General features: G+C 40.8%; 1 protein-coding gene across 2 annotated transcripts in view; it reads left to right on the top strand.

The window, feature by feature from the left end:
- The window catches only part of TDRD7 (tudor domain containing 7), a 61,814-nt gene that overhangs the window by 8,162 nt on the left and 32,622 nt on the right, over nt 1-21,030 (top strand). Inside the window, exons 2-7 of one of the 2 annotated variants that reach the window (XM_045195134.2) lie at nt 5,571-5,783; nt 7,582-7,723; nt 8,651-8,864; nt 11,954-12,027; nt 14,157-14,374; nt 20,118-20,701. In XM_045195134.2, coding sequence (XP_045051069.2) covers nt 5,577-5,783; nt 7,582-7,723; nt 8,651-8,864; nt 11,954-12,027; nt 14,157-14,374; nt 20,118-20,701 — 1,439 coding nt within the window. In that variant the 5' untranslated portion in view covers nt 5,571-5,576. The remainder of the gene's footprint in view (nt 1-5,570; nt 5,784-7,581; nt 7,724-8,650; nt 8,865-11,953; nt 12,028-14,156; nt 14,375-20,117; nt 20,702-21,030) is intronic. The other variant, XM_045195135.2, reaches the window with a different exon arrangement.

Below are 21,030 nucleotides of genomic sequence, written 5' to 3'. Positions count from 1 at the left end.
TAACATTTTCTTTTAAATGGCTGTAGGATTGTTTTGTCTTCCTGATGAATTGGTGGCCCCCTTTTCAATCCCATTTTTGGTAATTTGTGTTTGCTATATTTTTCTTGATTAATCTGCCTTTATCAATTTTATTGATATCTTTTTTTAAAACTAGTTTTGTTTTCATTTTTTTCTCTACTGTTTTTCTATTTCATTACAGATCTGTTTCATCATTTCAGTACTTATTTTGCTCTTATCTTTATTATGTCCTTCCTTCTACTTACTTTTGTTATAATTTACTCTGTTTTGTTCTCAGAGTTGTAGATTAGATCACTGATTTGGGACCATTCTTTTCTAACATGACCATATAATGCTATAAATTTCCCTCTAAATACTGCTTTAACTGCAACCACTAAATTTTTATATATTGTGTTTTCATTTATTTAAAAATAATTTCTGGTTCGGGGGAGCCTTACTCTTTGATCCTTGGTTATTTAGAATTATGTCATTAAATTTACCAATACATATATTAATATTATTGACACCTAACTTAATTTTGTTCTGGTCATAGTATATTCTTTGTGTGATTTCAGTTATTCTAAATTGGTCAAGGATTGTTTTAAGTTTCAGAATATATTTCATCTGGGTGGATGTACCGAGTGCTCTTGAAAAGAATGGCACTCTGTTGTTGGAGTGGAATATTCTGTAAATATCAGTTAGATTAGTTTGGTTGATAGTGTTGTCCAGCTCTTCTGTATCCTTACTGATTTTTTTGCTTACTGGTTCTACTAACTGAGAAAGGAGTTTCGAAGTCTGCAACCGTAACTGTGAATCTGTTTCTTCTCTCAGCTCTGTGGGCTCTGCTCTGTGTGTTCTGAAGTTCTGACTGTGTGTGCGGCCTCACTTAGGGTTGTTGTGTCTTCCTGATGAATTAATTCCTTAATTACTATGTAATGTCTCTCTCTATCCCTGGCAATATTCCTTGTTCTGATATGAATACAGCCATGTGTTAGCATGCCATGTCTTTTTCTTTTTCCTTTTAACCTATTCATTTATATTTAAAATAGGCTTCTTTTGGATAGTACTTGGTAAGTCTTGCCTTTATATCCCCTCTGCCAATCTATAACTTTTTATTGGAATATTTTGGTCATTTACATATAATTATTGGTAAGATTGGCTTTAAATCTAGCATTTTGCTGGCTGTTTTCTAATTGCCCTATCTGTTCCTTGTTATTATTGTTTTCCTTTTGCTCTCATCTTTATTATTGCCTTCCAGTTTTTTTACTTCTGCCCGCTTTTTAATTGAATTTTTATTTTATTTTTACTACTGGCTTATTAGTTATACCTCTTTAAAAATTTTTAGTGGTTGCCCTAGCATTTACAAGTTATGTCTTTATCACATTCCACTTTCAAATAATATTATACTACTTTATATACAATATAAGAACCTTCCAATAGTATACTTCCAGTTCCTCTCTGTCATTCTTTGTGCTATTGTTGTTGTACGTTTTACTTGTACATAATTATGCACCCCACATGAGGGAATTTTTTTGGTGGTGGAAATGTCTGTATCTTGATTGTGGTAATGATTGCAAGAGTGTATTTGTATATTTTTCAAAACTCAAGACACGTCAGACGTCCAGCCAAGATGGAGGCATAGGTAGATATACTTTGCCTCCTTGCACAACCAAAAGAAGCACAACAACAAATTTAAAAACAAAAAATAACCAGAACTGCCAGAAAATTGTATGGAAGTCTGACAACCAAGGAGTTAAAGAAGAAACATTCATCCAGATCAGTAGGAGGGGCGGAGATGGGCAGTTGGGGCGGAGAGGACTCATACCAAGGCAGAGGCTGGCAGAGCGGGCGGTCCCACATTCACGTGCAGATAAACCTGGAGGAACAACTGCGGAGTGAGACAGACCGAGCAAACCAGGGTTCCAGAGCAGGGAAATGAAGCCTCAAAACCTCTGATTGTAAAAACCTGTGGGAGTTGGGGTGGCAGGAGAAACTCCCAGCCTCACAGGAGAGTTCGTTGGAGAGACCCACAGGGTCCTAGAACGTACACAAACCCACCCACCCGGGAATCACCACCAGAAGGGCCCAATTTGCTTGTGGGTAGCGGAGGAAGTGACAAAGCTGGCCGAAAGCTGAGCAAGTGGCATTGTTCCCTCTCCGACCCCTCCCCCCCACACATCCCCATAGCATAGTGACATGGATAGCCCCACTCTGGCGATTATCTAAGGCTCCACCCCTTACTACATAACAGGACCACCAAGACAAAAAAAAATGAAAGAACAAATGGCCCAAATGAAAGAACAGATCAAAGCTCCAGAAAAAATAAAACTAAGCGATGAAGAGATAGCCAACCTATCAGATGCACAGTTCAAAACACTGGTAATCAGGATGCTCACAGAATTGGTTGAGTATGGTCACAAAATAGAGGAAGAAATGAAGGCTATGAAAAGTGAAATAAAGGAAAATATACAGGGAACCAACAGTGAAGGGAAGGAAACTAGGACTCTAATTAAGGATTTGCACCAGAAGGAAGAAATAAACATTCAACCAGAACAGAATGAAGAAACAAGAATTCAAAAAAATGAGAAGAGGCTTAGGAACCTCTGGGACAACTTTAAACATTCCAACATCCAAATCATAGGGGTGCCAGAAGGAGAAGAGGAAGAGCAAGAAATTGAAAATTTATTTGAAAACATAATGAAGGAGAACTTCCCTAATCTGGCAAAGGAAATAGACTTCCAGAAAGTCTAGGAAGCTCAGAGAGTCCCAAAAAGGTTGGACTGAAGGAAGCACACACCAAGGCACATCATAATTACATCACCCAAGATTAAAGATAACAAAAGAATCTTAAAAGCAGCAAGAGAAAAGGACACAGTTACCTACAAAGGAGTTCCCATAAGAACATTAGCTGATTTCTCAAAAGAAACCTTGCAGGCAAGAAGGGGCTGGAAAGAGTATTCAAAGTTATGAAAGGCAAGGACCTACATCCAAGATGACTCTATCCAGCAAAGCTATCATTTAGAATAGAAGGGCAGATAAAGTGCTTCCCAGATAAGGTCAAGTTAAAGGAGTTCATCATCACCAAGCACTTATTATATGAAATATTAAAGAGACTTATCTATGAAAAAGAAGATAAAAAAATATGAACAGTAAAATGACAACAAACTCACAACTATCAACAACTGAACCTAAAAAAACAAAAACAAAAATAAACTAAGCAAACAACTAGAACAGGAACAGAATCACAGAAATAGAGATCACATGGAGGGTTATCGGCAGGGAGGGGGAGGGAGGAGAATGGGGAAAAACATACAGGGAATAAGAAGCATAAATGGTAGCTACAAAATAGACGGGGAGGTTGTGGACATGAACTAAGGTGGGGGAATGCTGGTGGGAGGGGGAGTACAGGACAGAGGGGAATAAAAGAAAAAAATGTGACAACTATAATAGCATAATCAATAAAATATATTAAAATAAATAAAAATTTAAAAATACATGGATATAATTTATATACAATAAAATGTAGTATATATAAATTATACCTAAGTGAAGGTTTTGAAATATATAAATATGTATGTATATATGTATACGTGTGTGTTTCTATCTGTTTATCTATCTATAGAGAGAATAAGAATATTGACCTAGTATGGGACTTTCCTAGATTATAGTATTAAATGATGTTGGTGCTGCTGGTGACAATTCGAAAAACAGTTGATATTTAATGAAGAGAAGTACATAATGAATACCTAGGTCATTTGCCATTTAAATGTTGCTATCATTTAAGTGTCATATTTATAATTAAAAGGGCCCACACTTGAGCTAATATTTTGTCTCCATTTTCAAAAGGACAAATGAAGAAATTGATAGAATTCTCCGCTGTCCAATATGGCATTTAATAACCATGTTTAATTTAAATTAAAATCTGGTTCTCAGTCATGTTGGCCACATTTCGGGTGCTTAGTAGTTCATGTGGCTGTTGGGTACCGTGTTGGACAGCATGGATGTAAACCGTTTTCATCATCACAGAACGTTCTATTGGGTAGCACTGTTGAAGGAAATATAAGTTGTCCATGGCTTATTCTTTCTCCTTCCTTTAGTGAAGGGCTAAGTTCAGTTTTCCTGGTAGCTTGAATGTCATTCTCCAAATCTATCTTCATTCTGTGTACCATTAGTCTAAAGAAAATTCGAGTGGTTACTTTTGAAACATGATTGTTACTGATCAATGAAAATTCTTAGTCAAGGTCCTCATGGATTTCCTAGGTACCAAAATTCAGTAGTCACTTTCCTTTTTTTCCCTCTCGCTTGTTTGCTGTGTATGACAGTTTCGAAGATGCCATTCTTCTTGGTTCTTTCTTCTTCTTGTTTATGTGACATTGTGACTCTGCCTTTTCTGCTTCTTGTTCTCTGGTCCCCTTTTCTCAGCCTTTTATAAATTCTTCTTCCTCTGCATGTTCCTTAAATGACAGCCTTCCACGAAGGTCCATCCTTAGCTTTGTTTTTGACTCTCTACTCACCAAATACCATGTATATGCTGATGGCCAGCAATCTGTAACCAGCTCAGACCTCTGACTTGCATTCCTAGTAAGTATATAGCTCTGTGGATGCCCTGTGAGTATCGCAAACTCCCACGTCCAAAATTAATTCACTCTCTTCCCTTATTGCAAACCTGCCTCAGCTTCACCTCAGTGTGGGTCATTACTGTCCACCATGCTTCTAAGATAGGAACTTGGAACCTCCCTCATTATCCAAACCAGTTAATCAGTTCCTGTTGATTTCACCTCTTCATTAGTTCTCAAATTGATTTTTTTTGTTGTTTATTCCTAAGGCCCTGTTTTCAGGTCCTCCACATTTCTAAGTATTTTTGCAAGTCATTAATCTTTCTGCTTCTAATTTATCTTCCCCACTACTGAATAGTGATGATCCTAAAATGCAGAGCGCATCATTTTATCCCCCTAGTTAAAATCCCTCCAAGGCCCCACATTACTTTTGGCAAAAATGCAAGCATACTAGTGTGATATGATAGTCTCCTCTGGGTCTGCTCTTCCCATGCCTTCCGTCCCTATCTTTCAGTCCTTAGCTTGGAGTCTTTGTTCAGTCATGTCCAGCCGTTTAACTACCTGGAACTCTCAGAATCAGCCGTGTTCTTCTTTCTCGCCACTGTGCCTTTTGCACTTTCTGTTCCCTCTACTTGGGGCTGATCCCTCTACCCATGTCTGCCTCCCTTCACACACACACACACACACATGCACACACGCACACACACACACCCTTTTCTTCCTTGCCTGGTTGATTCTCTTGTGTTCTTTAGGTTTTCTTTTGAGCCTTCCCTCCTCTGGGAAGCATTCCCTGACATCTTCCTCCTGCAGGCTAGTCTTTGTGCCTTTCCGACTTCCTCTGTGTTCTCGTAATATTCTGTGCTTTTCTCTACCCTAGCAGTTCCTGCCCTGTGTTGTAATAGCACAGAAGGTATCCAGTAACAATTTATGGAATAATCTAGTGTACGCTCTGAAACTCAACTTGAATTCACAAGCTAATGAATCATCTCACAGTAATCTTCTACTGTGCTCTTGTAGGTGAAGATGCTGGAAGCTGATCTGGTTTCAAAAATGCTACGAGCCGTTCTACAGTCTCATAAGAATGGAATAGCATTGCCTCGGCTCCAAGGAGAGTACAAATCCTTGACTGGAGACTGGATCCCCTTCAAGCAGTTAGGTTACCCTACGCTAGAAGCCTATCTGAGAAGTGTGCCAGCAGTTGTCAGGATAGAGACCAGTAGACCTGGTGAGGTAAGGAGGTGATTGTGTGCGTCAGAAAAGTCAAACCAGTTCTTCACCGCGTGTCTGGCACTTGCAGTCCCATAACCGTGGCAGAAGTCAAAGTGAAAAGTGGTTTGGGATTGGTAGAGAGAGCAGCATGCAAGCACAGCCAGATTCGGATTCCTTTGGTTAACCCCTCAAATTTTTTCTGTTGTAAAAATAAGATTTGAAATGCATTAAGAAATTTAAAAATTGAGGTTTATGCAGTCTCAGCATCCAAATGAAATAGCTGCACTGGAGACCGCAACTGCCAAACATCACACCTGTCCCTTGTAAACCTGCTGCAGCTGTTTTCCTCGGGTCCCCAGTGTCCTCCTGACTCCCGACCAGATGGACACTTCCAAATGCTCGTGTTCCACCTCACTCCCCTGCTCGGGGGCGGTCGAAGGGGAGGTTCCCCTAATCTGTAATAATCATTGTAAGAAGCAGGTATAAATTAATTAAGTCTTGTATTAATAAAAAACTTTCTTCAGCATCCCTGGTTCTTCCAGAGAGATTTAAACCATTTAAGCCATGCTTTCTCCTTGGCATCTTGTGATACATCCCGGTGCTACTCGAAACAACGTTTTCTATTCAGTCTCTTTGTCTCTTTCTCCATCCTCCGTTTCTTGAGGATGAGAGATTGTTTTTCATCCCTAATAGTTGGTGCTTAATAAATGTTAAATGTATGAATGATAAAATATCTGAATGAATTAATAAATTAATAATCCTTCATATAGTTACTGAGACTCTTTATTTCCCTATTTTGGACATCTTCAATGTTTCCAGGTTCTGACTATTAGAATAGCCCCTAGTGAACATATTTGGGTATGTAACTTTTCTTCTTTCAAATCATATTCTTACAACATGTTTTTAGGAACGGAAATACTGGCCCAAAGAGTAGGAACCTGTTTGGCTTGTTTTGGCTTTCCTGTTCTTGAATTCAGCTTAGAATCAAAGACTTACATAGCAGATGGGGCTTTAGAGATGATCTAGTCCTAATAGCTATGTACTTTTTAAAAATATTTTTTTCAAATATCCTATATGTCACACCAATTTTTTTCCAAAAAGGTATAAAGCTGAGCTGCTGTGTTTTAAGCAGGAGCAGAGGGTCCTGGCCCTCTACTTGCCCAGCTAACCTTCACACCCTTGCCACTGTGAGGCCCCCGAGGCACCTCCATGGAGTCCTATGGCTCCACTGACCCCAGATCTAAGCCCTGTGACACTGGGTTTGTCCTGAGATTAGGGAGGTGAACTGATTTGCCCTAAGTCGCCCAGCTCATCTGTGCAGTGGCAAGACCAGGACTGAGTGGCCTTTGGGAGGTAATGCAACATAGCAGCTACGAGTACCTGCTTTGGATTCAGAGAGCTGGCCTAGCTGTGTGACTTCGGAGAGTTGCTAACTTTTCTGAGCCTCTGTTTCTCATTATTTAAAATGGAATAAAATGTATCTCACAGATTATATGAGGTAAACATGTAGATCACAGGTTTCTTTTGGTTCATTTGTTAATCCCATAGTACATAGCATATTGTAGATGCTTAATAGATATCAGATTAAGGAATAAATGACATTTTCAATTTAAGCAAAGAAGATTATTCCATGTACTTGATTTCTCTGGAGAGAATATAGTTTTGCTCTAACATTCTCAAGGAGAGAGAGACGTGAATGTTTGCATACGGCTTGATTTGGGACATGGAAACTCGCTGAGATCCCCTTTTGAAAAACTGGCCTCTGGGCACTAGTGTATCTGAGCATCGTTTCTCCTCTCACTTTGCCTCTCGTGAATAGATCACCTGTTATGCTGTGGCCTGCTCAGAAACTGCAAGAATCGCTCAGCTCGTGGCCCGTCAGAGGAGTTCTAAAAGGAAAACTGGGCGGCAAGTTAATTGTCAGATGAGAGTAAAGAAAGCCATGCCGTTTTTTCTAGAAGGTGAGGTCTTTCCACGCGCTAAAAAAATGTAAGCCTATTTACGCACACACTGACGCGGGGTTAATGGAAACGTTGCTTGTGCTCATGACAAACATTTAAACATCCATATGTCAAGGGTGAGATCCTGAAGCTAGTGTTTCCATTTGAAATTAAGCGAACACAGTGAGCATGATTTACTAAATGAGGTAATTACTCAGTGCGAAGTCACTCAGAGGGGATTTTAATTGCTGATGGCAAAATCTGGCTTTATGCTTTTAGGTTATTTGAGGGAAAGCCCCATCCAGAGTGTTGGATGAGCCAAGAACTGTGATTTAATGTCTTATTTAGCAAAGCATTTCTTTTAGTATAAATCCTCTATTTTCAAAAAAACGTGAATTACATAGTGTACAAAGGTGTTAAATAGGCAACTCAGCCTGGGTTTACTGAACTTATAGTCAGTCTTAAAACTGGATTCTAAGAAATAGTTCAGTGGTAATAGGAAAGAACAGATGCCTGAATGCCTCAGCGGGCATTTTAGGTGAGTCAGAATGGCAATGGAGGCCTTTATTTTGAAGAGGAGACTTGAACCCAGACTGCAGGTGATGGGAAGAGTTTAAATCGATGGAGAAGACATGGGAGGACCGAGATATGGTGGAGTGTGCTGCGTTTGTAAGAGCATGAGGAGGCCGCCACTGAAATGTTATTTGGTAAATGGGGGAGAGTAGCTGGCCAGTCTAGTAGATGAAACCACATTTGGAAGAACCTCATCGTTAAATACGCACCAATCTACACCTCCCCCACTGACCAACCTTCAAGTGGCTACTTCCTCATTTTCTCTCACTCTGCTGGGAGAGTGGAGACCCACAGGACATCTGCACAGGGGAGTGGCCTGATGAAACTGGGGTTTGGGAAGCTAATTAATCCCATTCTCTATATCTGTCTTCATAGGAAAACCAAAAGCAACTCTCAGACAACCAGGATTTTCTTCAGATCTTTCTATCAGCAAAAAGCCTAATCCAGCACTGTCAAGAGACAGAGGAAGCTCTCTTGGAATTAAGTATGTTGCTCAAATGCCTCCTTACACACTGCATGCAAACATTGGAAGTGAAGTATTCAAAGATGTTCCAGTGCAGAGGCCCGTGACCATGCCTGCCAACAACAGGTATTTGCACTTTGGCTGAAAGGACAGGGTCAGTGAACCTAGGGTGCTCGGTGTTAAAGTGTATGTTCAGGGCAAGGAAGCACTTTCTGTTCTGTCTAGTGTAAGTTCACGTGTTGCAGAGAAGGGCTTCCTTGCTAGTAGGTCCACTTCTCTGGCTGCATGAATGTCATTCTCTGAATATCTCCATTTTATATTTTCTCCATAGTTTTGGTATTCTTTCCTTGTGAAATTCACCTTAAAAGCTCTCATGAATTGTCCCAAGATGCTATTTCAGCATAACTTACAACTAAAGACCTTTCTTGTCATTAATTTTGGAATTTGAAACAAAATCTGATTTATTTGCACAGCCCACTGTACCCAGTAATCGATCTGTAATTCTGCAGTCGCACAACGCATCCACGCATCAGAGTGCCGGGCTGGCGACAGTAACACAACCTTAGAGTCTGAGCTTGCATGCTGCCATTCATAAGCCAGGGGAAGTGAGTGGAATTGTTTTGTCTTTTGGGGCTGTGGTGTCCTCGTTTGTCCAATGAAAATGTTAACTAGGTGATCTCAGATTTCATTTCCAACTCTAAGTTTTACGGTTTTAAAAAGGTCATGCAGGTCAGCAAACTACAACCCATAGGCCAAACCCTTTAACTCAGTGTTCAAAAATTCCATTTGTGCAAAAGCTAGTTGCCCTAGTTTCCCCAACATTAGCACCCTCCCACCACAAAACTAGAATATTTAGAAAGAATTGTTTCAAGTTACGTAAAGGGATATTAATTTTTAAATTTTGGTGTTTTTATAAAGTAACCCTTAAATATTTGCCATAATGTAAATGTTTAATGTTGTTTATGGTTATTATAATTTTGATAAGGTCTAGAAAATTCATAGTTAAAACTTGGAGATTGGCTGAAAGCAGTAGGTGGGTTCAGTATGTGACTGAGGTATGATTGTCTCCTCTGGTTATATGCCTAAATTTCAAAGTCCCATTTTTGAATTAAATCTATATAATGATAGGAAAATCAGGCATCCTGGATTGTGAGGCCTGGGGAGCATTCTCCACCCCACGATCTGGTGTCTCCTAGTGGCACTAGGTGGCTCAGGTCAGAGAACCTCCATCCCTGCAAGTAGCACCAGCAGTGATTGTGTGGGGCCCTGACAGCAGCCTGAACAGTGGGCCCAAGCTTGTGCTCTCTGACCTGCAGCCTAGCGTCTGCACCTGGAGCATTCTCCACCAGGCCCAAAGAAGTGCTCCCGTGGGCAGCACTGCAGAGATCAAGCAGACGCCCCGGCAGCAACAGGTGAATGTATCACACCAGAATAGTACTATAAGGGCCTTGAAAACTAAGTTATCGGTGGAACCACAGCCTGCAAAAGCAGACTAGGAGCCATGTGCTAAACCTAAACAAGGTAAATGCTTGCTAAAATAGGACATTTAAATAGGACCCATAGTGTCCTAACATATTTCCTAATGTCCAGTGTACAAAAAACAAACAAACAAAACACTCATTATACTAAGAATGAGCAAAATGACTACTTGAATGAGAATAGATGACCAACAGACACCAACACCAAGATGCATCTGGTGTTAGAATCATCACACAAGGATTTTAAGGCAGCTGTCATAAAAATGTTGCCATGAGCAATTGCAAATATTTTTGAAAAAGTGGGAAATTCACCAGAGAAATAGAACATAGGAAAAAGAACCAAAATGGAAACTATAGTACTGAAGAATGTAACACCGAAATAAAAAAATGCACTGGATGAGCTCAGTAACAGAATGAATATGACAGAGGAAAGAATCAGTAAACTTGAAGATAGAACAATAGAAATTAGCCAGTCTAACAGCAGCATAAACAGATGTCAAAAAATCAAACCAAACCAAAACAGATTAACAGCTAGCAAATCCTGGGGGGGCCTACAGGGAAAAACTAGCAGAGTCCTTGGGGACCTATGGGAAAAATAAGAAAGATCTTATGTTTCTATTGTCGGAGTTGCAGAAGGAGAAGAGAGAGTGAGGCTCAAATGAGTCTCACTCATTGACGGCACAATGGCCAAAAACATCTCAAATTTGGCTAAGGACGTAAACCTGCAGATTTAAGAAACTTAGAGAATTACAGATAGGATGAATCTAAAGAAAACCACACTGAGACACCTCATAATTAAACTTCTGAAAACTAAAGGCAAAGAAAAAAATTTGAAAACAGCCAGAGAAATGACAGGTCACCTGTAGGGGAATACCAGTCAATGATAGTGGATTTCTCATCCACAACCAGGGAGGAAACAATGGCATAGTTTCTAGTGCTGAAAGAAAAAAACCTCAACCACAAATTCTATATGATTGCATTCATTCCTACAGCATTCACTCTTCCTTGTGTGTGCCAAGCACGGGGCACAGGGAACACAGGCGACTAAGACACTTGGAGTGAGGGAGACAGACATGGACGCGAACTAGTTCTGTCTCTGTGTGTGGCTTCTTTCCTTGTCCTCATATTTGGAAAAAATTTTGCTATATATATCCAATATAATTCATATAAAATTATTTTGGTGAGTGTGTAAGGTGGGAAGTCTGTGTTTATTTTTTTCTAAGTACTTGTTTCAGCAATTCCTTCTTTGGTTTGAGATGCCACTTTCATCGTGTGCTAAGGTATAATGTAAATGGAGTGTTTCTAAGCTCTCTACAATTTTACCTATCTGTCCAACTATTCTAAGTGTTGTAACTTTATAATACATTTCAGCATCTGGTGATACAAGTCCTTCAGTTTTTAGTTATGCTCCCAAATAGTCTCTGTGCTCAACTGTTTATTATTTGCATTTTTTTTCATTTCGTATTGCTGGTTCCTTAAAGGTGATTAATTGGAACTCTGACTTCCAAGTTCTTTTATAGCCCTAGTTTAAATTTAGCTTTTAATACCTTTTCGTTGGGTGAATATGAAACATGAAAGCTGAATCAGGTATATTCTTGTTTAACTCATTTTGAAATAGTTCATGACTTGTTTTCCCATTCCATGCCACAGAGACGCTAATGAAAAGTAGAGTGTTTAAAACTTGGTGTTGATTTTATATTATTTGAATTTTAATTTACTTTTTTAATTATACTTTAGGTTTAGCCCAAGAGCATCCTTCCCACCTCCTTTTCAGATGCATCTCTCAAGGGCCTACACTAAAGAAATGAGTGGTAATATTTTCTAAACATTTTCCTCACCGTGCATTTTGGCTTCTAGAGCCTCAGAGCCCCAAGAAAACTCTCTGGTGGTGACTTTTGACATCTACTCTCACCTTCTTCTAGTTGGAATGTATCTGTCCTCCCTCTTTCCTAATTTCTTTGAGTTAGGAATTGACATGATCTAAAGAGAAAATAATACCTTAATGATACCATCGTTATTCTGACTTGAGACATTTTCCACACCAGACCTGTTCTGTTTCTATTCCACGTGTCCCCTGCGGAGATACTTGTGTCTGTTGTCACCCTCTCATTCATTCAGGGTAAGATTTAAAGTACCTAAATACAGGACCTGAACTCATAAAATCATTTCAGATACTCTGGGCATTTAAATGTGAATATAAATGATTCCTTGGGTTATAAAATCCCAAAGGGACTGTAAAGAAAACAATTGGAGACAAAATACAAAGTCAAAGAATCTGAAGATTAGAAATGCACCCACTTATCATCTTGTTTCCTCCAAGCAAGGTACAAATCCCCTGCCTCTAGCCCCACCTGAGGGACGCAGTGTTTCCAGAATTGCCACTTGTGTCCATGTTATTTAAATGTGATTATGAAGGATTTGCTGCTTTAAGTGGGATTCTTACTGAGTTGAAATCATTTTTTCCCCATAAGAACATACCTACAGTATTTCTTACGTAAGTTAATTGAACAATACGATTTCCATTTGTCAATTACTTTAACATACGCATTTTCTGAAACATGACTCCTCAGTGTAGTTATATACCCTTTAGAGGTTGTAAATCATTTTAAATTAGAATAAACGTTTTCTGCAGAACCAAAGGGACCTACTCAGGAGGGTTGCTTCACATGGCAGCACATCCGCGTCTCTTGTTTTCTTAACCTGAGGAGTCATTTATGGTCATATTTACCCGTTAGTGGTCATTTCACATAGTTTAGGTTCCCAGCTTTTAGATGATGGTGTACCTGAAACTATTTAATGAATTTAAATTTCATATTTATGAATTTTAAATCTCACTGTCTAATGAGCCAGAGGGTGATAAGAGACACGAGTATCCTGTGTGCACACTTACTCACAGCCCCTCCTGCCAGCCCAGGTCACTTCATTGATTCATTTAACAAAAGGTACCGGAGCTCTGGTGACTCCGTAGGCTCCACAGAGCAGGTGCATTTGCAAAACTCCAACTGTTCCTCAGGTGCTGACACTCTCGCTCTCAGTGTGGTCTGGCTGGTTCTGACAAACTCATAGTTTTTTCTGGCATTTTTATATCATTATTTGGGAAGAACTTATTAAATAAATTAGTTGTGCCTTTAATAGGCATCTTAGATGGGCATCCTGGGCCCTTTTGTTCACTGATCCAAAGTAAGTGTCAGCAAGGCTAGGTCTTGCCCTGCGGTGGGGGACACAGCCAGCTTCTAGCCAGCCTCCAGGGACAGCTGGCCCTTTGGCTCTCTGGCCTCCTTAGAGGCTCGTGTCCTCAAACCAGCCTGTGTGTCTATACCAGGCAGCTTAAAAGGAAATTAAATTAAATTAAAATTGTTGAACCCCAGCAGAAATCCTTTGTGGTTAAGATATGAATGTATTTTGCTTGTAGTTGGTAATTTTTAAAAATACTCTGCTCTGTATTCCAGTGAAGTTTAAAAGAGATTTGGAATGAATTTCATAGTTCTTAAAATAGCAGAACGACCACACCAGAGCAAGCATACCAAGGTATTATTCTCATACCTTGTGGAACATAACTTTAAATTCAGCATTGCATGTAAACCATTATTGTCTAAAATTTAACCTTTCTTGGTTGCAGTTAGAAAATGATTGGTTAAATAATGTTGCATTATTCTTAGGAAGCAAGATTATTCTGATGTTTAAATTACATGAGGTACCCTTGAAAACTAAAGGGGCTGGGTTCCCTCTGTGAGCGGCCCCCGACCCTGCTGATTATTTCATGGTCACCACTTGGAGTGAGCCTGTCACGGTCCTGCTCTGCCTAGTACCGCTCCCTCTAAGTTCCTTGACCCCCACAAACCTGTAGTATAGCGAAGCCTAAAGACACAAGTCTTAGGCAATGGGGATAAACTAAATTAAGCACTTTGGTGAATTCTATCATTTTTTTTTTAATTTAAAGGTAATTTAAATCAGACTGTTGAAAAACCAAATGTCATGCCTCCTGCCTCTTACACTTACAAAATGGATGAGGTTCAAAACCGCATAAAGGAAATGCTAAACAAGCATAACAACGGCATTTGGATGTCTAAGCTTCCACATTTTTACAGAGAGTTATATAAAGAAGAACTTAATCAAGGAGTTTTACAGCAATGTGAGCACTGGCCTCATGTTTGCACGGTACGTGTCTCCGTATTCCTCCCCCCGATGCCGCCTCCACTTTCAGGTTTGGATTACTAGTCCTGTCACCTTTTGTCCAGGTGAGAGAATGTCTCTTTGATGTTAAAGCTGTAGCCAAAATGAGTGGTTTCCTACTAAACATGCAGCGCTGAAACAACTGACTCTGGTCTTTGGCTGCTTTTCTCGGCGCTCAGATTCATCTCTGTTGCACGCTTATTCTCTGTGCGCAGTGAGGGTGAAGCAGCCCTGTAACCCGCCTTGTGCACTCCGTGTCTCTCATCTCCGAGCAGGGCCGTTCAGATGACCATGCCGGTCATTAGGCACAAGCGTTTGTGTCTAGGATGCTGAAAACTGCCAGTCTTACTGACGTCTGCTGATATTTCTCAAAACTTTTTTTTAACCTCTGAATATTTTTTTAACAGCTTACTGGTAAGCAGTTGCGCCTTGGGTATTTTTACATAGTTTTAAACAGTTACGCCATGGTGGTTTTCCCTTTGTTCTGACGTCTTGCTTTTTACTTGCTGGAGAGCGGAAACACCGATAGCACGCCAGACGGATGCCGCTATAACAAGGTCAGACCGCCTCAAACACAGTACCGGAAATTTAGGACAAGAACAGAGAGGCATGGTATTGTGTATCTCTCTAAGTGTAACTGAAGAAGAAATCCAAGTTCATGCAGTGTATTTCTTTCTTTAAAAAACACAAAAATAAAAAACTGCTTCCCCCCAGTCACATAAAATATCTTATATTAAAGAGATGAAAAATAAAGTTATAAAAAAGAAAAAATTATCCATTGTCCTACCACCCAGAGATAACCACTTGCAGGGATTTCCACTTGAAGAACCAAATGGGCAGCATTAGCTTCAGGGACCAAATAGCAGCCCTGAAATGTTACCTTCATGGAAGTTCTAATCAGCTATATGCTGTAAGATACTTCGCAAGGATGCCGGAGACTGTTTAGATGCAAAAGCAGAAGGATGCGTTGAATGTGTTCTTCTTAACCTTTCGGAGCTCTCCGACAACAAAACACGGACAGAGAGTTGTGAAAGCGAAAGGGAACATCAAGTCATGTTAACACCGATGCACCAGTTTCATAGCGCTCTTAGGCAGCTTGCGAGAGAGGTAGAAATTACACAGAATGTGTCTTGGAAAGGCAGAGCCCAAGATGGTAAGCCTGTAGGCCACAGACACTGGAGTCTAAGGGTTCCCGTTGGGTTCTAGGAGGACAGCAGCACCTGTCGGTGTTGGATTTCTAAGGAAGTGGAAATAAACAGCAGTGATGTTTACTCGGTCTTGATGCATAGAAGCAATCTGTGTAGCCATGCAAGCAGAAACAGCAGTGGGAAGGAGACTGCGGGCTTGAAAGTGTAGCTGTGATATTTAATTGGAGTCCAGTTTCTTTCCTGATTTCTTTACCAATAAAAAGAAATATGCAATGAACACATTGCAGCAGTTTTTAAATTTAATTTCAGGGACCATGTGAATAAGAGAAAGGTAGAAGGGCACGCTGGCAAAATCAGAGTAGAGACATTGAGGAATAACGTGATGTTGCTGTTCTGGAACTTGAAATAGAGCAAATACCCGGAGAGCCCTGTCGTGCAATGAGAGAGTTCGGGCTTTGGAGTTAGATTTTTGCCTCACCCTTCCTCAGCTGCATTACTCTCAGCATACAAATCACCCTCTCAGGGCCTCACCCCGCTCTAAAATGTGACTATTTCTACCTGTCTCATAGGGTTGTTAGAGTTAAATGAGACCAACTATAAAAAGCAGCTTCCAGTACAGTATCAGAAACATAACAGTTATTTAGGAAAAGACAGTTGTTATTTTCTGAGGCAGCCCCGCTTGAATTGAGGCAGTTTAAAACCCACTGGTAAGCCAGAGACATGCCTAGCAAGCTCTGCAAAGGAAACAGAAAAACCTAAAGTGGGGAAGAACAAAAGTTTAAACTGAAAAAAAGAAAAAAAACAGTGAATGAAGTCAAAGGAGTTAAAACTCCAAGATGAGGTGAGTTTCTGCCGTCTTGGAGGAAGAGATCATCCCCACCCCGGCCCACCAAAGGTAACGAGAGCGTGACACCCAGAGAACCTTCTTCACCAAGAGCGCATAGGGAAGGCCACAGCTGGCAGTCAAGATCACCCCCAAAAGCTCCGTCCACATCGAAGCAGGAGAAGACTCCACGGCTTCCCTGAAGGAACCTGTGAGCCAGGGCCTAACCGCGGGCCATGCTGAAAGATGACTTGAAGGTTACCTTTAGTACAAGTAGTTGCAGGCAGCATCAGTGAAAAGTCCCTACTAGGCAAAGGGTTGGGAATGAAAAAGAGTACAAGTGTGTGTATAGAAATATACAGAGTGTATTAAACTATTCGTCTACGGTGGTAGAGAAAGTTTTTCTGGGTAGATGGTTTGTAAACAGGAGTTACTCTCTACAAGGAACTCCTACATATTCTCTGTGGAATGTGCTACACACAGTTAATACTCTCTTAAACAGTTAAAAGGCTATAACCCTTAGTGAGTATCTAGAGCTTAGTGTCACTAGCATCAGTAGCTGCTGCAGAGAGGCTGCCCTGTCTCAGGTTTGTATTGGGTGGTGACCCATGTAAAATGAAATGTAGAACTTAATTTACAGCTTCAACACAAAGACCCCTGGCCCAGTGTAAATGCAGCTGTGGCTCGGTAGACCCGTACAGCTGCTTTTGGAAAACTTTCTGGTTTAATTGATCAATACCAGTTCTGTTTCGGAAGCCCAAAGAAAATTCCAGTTCCATAAGAAACAGTAAGTTCACTTCAGCCTGGTGCTGAGTTAGCTGGGTGAGCCTTCATAGACTCAGAGGAGTTTGACTTCAAGAACTCTAAGTTTGCAGCACAGGTAAATTTTAAAGGAAAAAGTTAGGACCTCTCAGAATTAAGGAGAAAAAAGTTCTAGGTGTATAGGAGGAAGACTACTAATTGTGTGAACATACAGTGTTCCTGAAGAAGTTGATGCTTTAAGTCCTTAAGTCTCACATCTATCAAACCTAATCTGTCTACTCCAAACTTACAGAAACTCAGAGGTCTGAGAAGTATCTCATTGAAGTTACGATTCCCAGTGAGGCAGAAATCAAGCTAAATGTAATGAACTTGTGGGGATAGAAAGTGTAAGGCATATTAGATCCCAGAACCTTCTGGCGATCACCGAAGGAGATGGCTTGAACTCCATGGTGTAGGGAGCTCCTCTTTATGTTCCCTACCTGTGTCTCCCGTTGGGAGGTGGAGGTGAAGTTCCACAGGCAAATACATTGACCCACTGAAATTGGGAAGAGGTTGATAGGTGAAGAAGAAGAAAGGTGTTAAGATGGGTCGGAAGGCTCCGCTGGCTTTGGGAACGGAGGACTGCCCTGTCTAATTCCACTAATTGGGATTTTGTATAACAGGTGAACAGCTCACATAGAATTGTTTTATTTTTTTCATTTGCTCTCTCAAACCTTCTCTGGATACTCAGTCTGTGTTCTCCTCTCTCAGTAAGAGTCTTAAAGCACAGTGAAGATTGGCATTTTAATATACTAGATTTTAAAATATGAGTCTCCAGAGAGGTGAACTAACCATTGAAAGCAAAATGAGGAATTTTAAATATTTGTGTCCCTAAGGCTTAAAATTAGGGACATAAGTTGTGACTGTCGTTTAACGCAGCATCCAGAGTGTCACAAGGTGTTGGCAGGAGTCCACCAAAGAGGATGGCGAATGCCTGCAGATGCTAAACGCAGTGGGCCCCTGCGCGTTAGGTAATTACCGCTGCTTTCATTGATGCTTTAAGTTTTTCAGGCAAGGAATTTTTCTTCAGTCCTCAAAAAAAAATTTTTTTAAGATTTTATTTATTTAGTTTTAGAGGGGAATGGAAGGAGAAAGAAGGAGAGAAACATCAATGTATAGTTGCCTCTTGCACGCCCTCTGCTGGGGACCTGGCCTATAACCCAGGCATGTGCCCTGACTGGGAATCAAACCAACGACCCTTTGGTTCACAGGCCAGTGCTCAGTCCACTGAGCCACCCCAGCCAGGGCCAGTCCTCAAAATTTAAGCAGCACACGTTGGCAGAAGAAAATAAGGAGGAAAACCTAATGTTTTATACTTATATAAATATTCATCCTCGTGTGTTATCTAGAATATACATTTAGACCAAATATATATTTAGACTCTCTTAAATTAACTCTGTTTTTTGACTTATTAAATTTCTGGTAACAAGACAATACCTTCTTTACATATACATATTTATGTTCTCTCTTCTTCAGCATTTTATTTTAAAAAGGAAGTAAATGTTCTTTACTGTCAGGCTACCCACCCAGCATAGTTCAATATTGTACTCTTCCTAGGGAAAAGAGGACTTCTTGCAAGCTTGTATTATTGTCTTTGTGGTCTGGAATACTCTCCTTAGGGCTTAAATTGCAGCTAAGGAATAGCTGAGCGGGACCTGACAAAGTAGGAACATTTCAGAAAGCTGTAAATACTAACTTCCCTCTAGTCGGAGGTGGAGAAACAGTTTTGTAAAGGGCCAGACGGTGAATGTTTGAGGCTCTGCGGGCTGAGAGCTGCGGTGCCGTCTCTGCAGTCTGGCCCGGCCGCTGGCCCCTGCTGTTGCAGGGCACAGCAAGTGAGGGACAACCGAGCATGGCTGCGTCCCAAAACCTCTGTGCTCACTGCATTCCATGTGATTTTTCACACCACAAAGTAATTCTTTTGAATTGTTTCAACCATTTGAAATTCTTAGCTCATGAGTTTTGCAAAAACAGGTGATGAGCCGCATTGGGCTGGGGCCTATAGTTCTTGGCCCCTGGCCTAGCAGTAGAAAGGCCCAGATCCTGGGAAAATGGTGCCATACATCAGCTTCTCTTCTCCTCCTCCTCTTATGTAGATTCGCCATCATGCCACACCTCTTAGGAATGTTGTGCACATAAAATCAGAGACTGGATGGCATACAAATGCCAGGCGTTTTTAACTCTTGTTTATTGGAGGGGCAACACTCTGAGCTGGGGTGCTTGTAAAAACTGTACCTCACCTCTGGAGTGTCTTTTTCTAAAGACTGGAAACCTGAGGGTTTTCTCAGGCTTTTGCGGGGGGAGAGAGCACTTCGCCTTCACCCTAATGTTTCCTAACTTTCTTCCCAGTGGTTTATTTCCGACAGTTCTGACACCTCTCCACAGCTTCCTTCCACCTGTGTTCAGTCAATTTTGTAAGCTGTTGCTTTGGGTGAGATATGTGGTGCACAGGGCAGAACCACTCATGATTTCCTGGGGTTGCTGGAGGCCAGGTGCCGCACAAGGGAAATTAATGCTGTTTTAGTTCTGTTTACCTCTGAAACGTGTCTCCTGGTGGTATTTGCAAGTGAAGGCAAGGCATTGAAGTCTAAGTAGTTGAGGAAAATGTACACTTTTGTGTTCTCTTGATTAATTGTAAAACAGTTTTGCTCTCAAATTTAAAATGGATTAGCCCTGGTTAGTGTGGCTCAGTGGTTGAGTGCCAGCCTGCAAATCAAAGGGTCGCTGGTTCTATTCCTAGTTGAGGGCACATGCCTGGGTTTCGGGCCAGGTCCCCAGTAGGGGGCATGTGAGAGGCAACCGCACATTGATGTTTCTCTCCCTCTCTTTCTCCCTTCCTTCCTCTCTCTAAAAGATAAAATAAATAAAATCTTAAATTTAAAAAATGGATTAATGTGTTTTCAGAATGTTTGTAGTCATTGAATTATCTGTCATTTGCTTTATTTAAAAATTTCAGGTGGAAAAGCCTTCCAGTGGTGGTCAAGATTTGCTGCTTTATCCAGCTCAGAGAAAGCAGCTTTTGAGAAGTGATGTCAACAATGGAAAAATGCCTCCATCTCCACTGCCTGCTCCAAAACAAGCCCCACCATTCAAAGGGGGTCCAGCAGTCATGCCAGGAGACTTTAAAGAGAAAGTTGCGGGGCTGCTGGTGAAATACTCAAATGGTCTTTGGGCCAGCGCACTTCCAAAAGCATTTGAGGACATGTACAAAGTAAAGTTCCCCAAGGATGCCTCAAGAAATCTTGCCCTGCTCTCTGATATATGCACCATAGACTACATTTCTGGAAATCCGCAGAAGGCCATTCTCTATGCGAAACTGCCATTGCCCACCGGCAGAATCCCGAACGATGCAGAGCAGGCACGTGGCGACCACGCCATCAAGTCTATGGTTAAACAAGAATATTCGCAGGTGGAAAAGAACGTTGAAAGCGCTGATCCCACCGCGGAGAAAGTGACAGTCCCGCCGTTAACCATTCCAACGGAGGCCTCCCCGTCTGTGTTGGTGGTTGAACTGAGCAACACCAATGAAGTGGTTATCAGGCGAGTTTTGTTTTCTAATCTTTTAGGGTCGTGGTGTACTGTTGTTGCTCGCTTATTCTTCACGTGGGTGCTGGGGGTTGAGGACGAATAATCTATTCTACGTTCTATATAGAGTTATAATGAAGTATAATAATCTATTCTTTTTTTCTTAATGTTTTGTATATTTCTCTCAACAGCCTGAGCTTTTTTTTTTTGGTACCTCTTAGGGGACTTAATTTTATTTCGTCTTCATTATGGTTGTAGAAGTATAGTTGTCTCACCCAGTAGATGGTGAACCTCTTAGATATCAAATCACTTAAAATATTCATCTCTGTATATAGTCTTAATAT

Source organism: Desmodus rotundus, chromosome 1 (genome assembly GCF_022682495.2).
Source record: "Desmodus rotundus isolate HL8 chromosome 1, HLdesRot8A.1, whole genome shotgun sequence".
NCBI classification, from domain to species: domain Eukaryota; kingdom Metazoa; phylum Chordata; class Mammalia; order Chiroptera; family Phyllostomidae; genus Desmodus; species Desmodus rotundus.
Note: the sequence above shows the minus strand (reverse complement) of the source record. Positions and strands in the feature narration are given on the sequence as shown.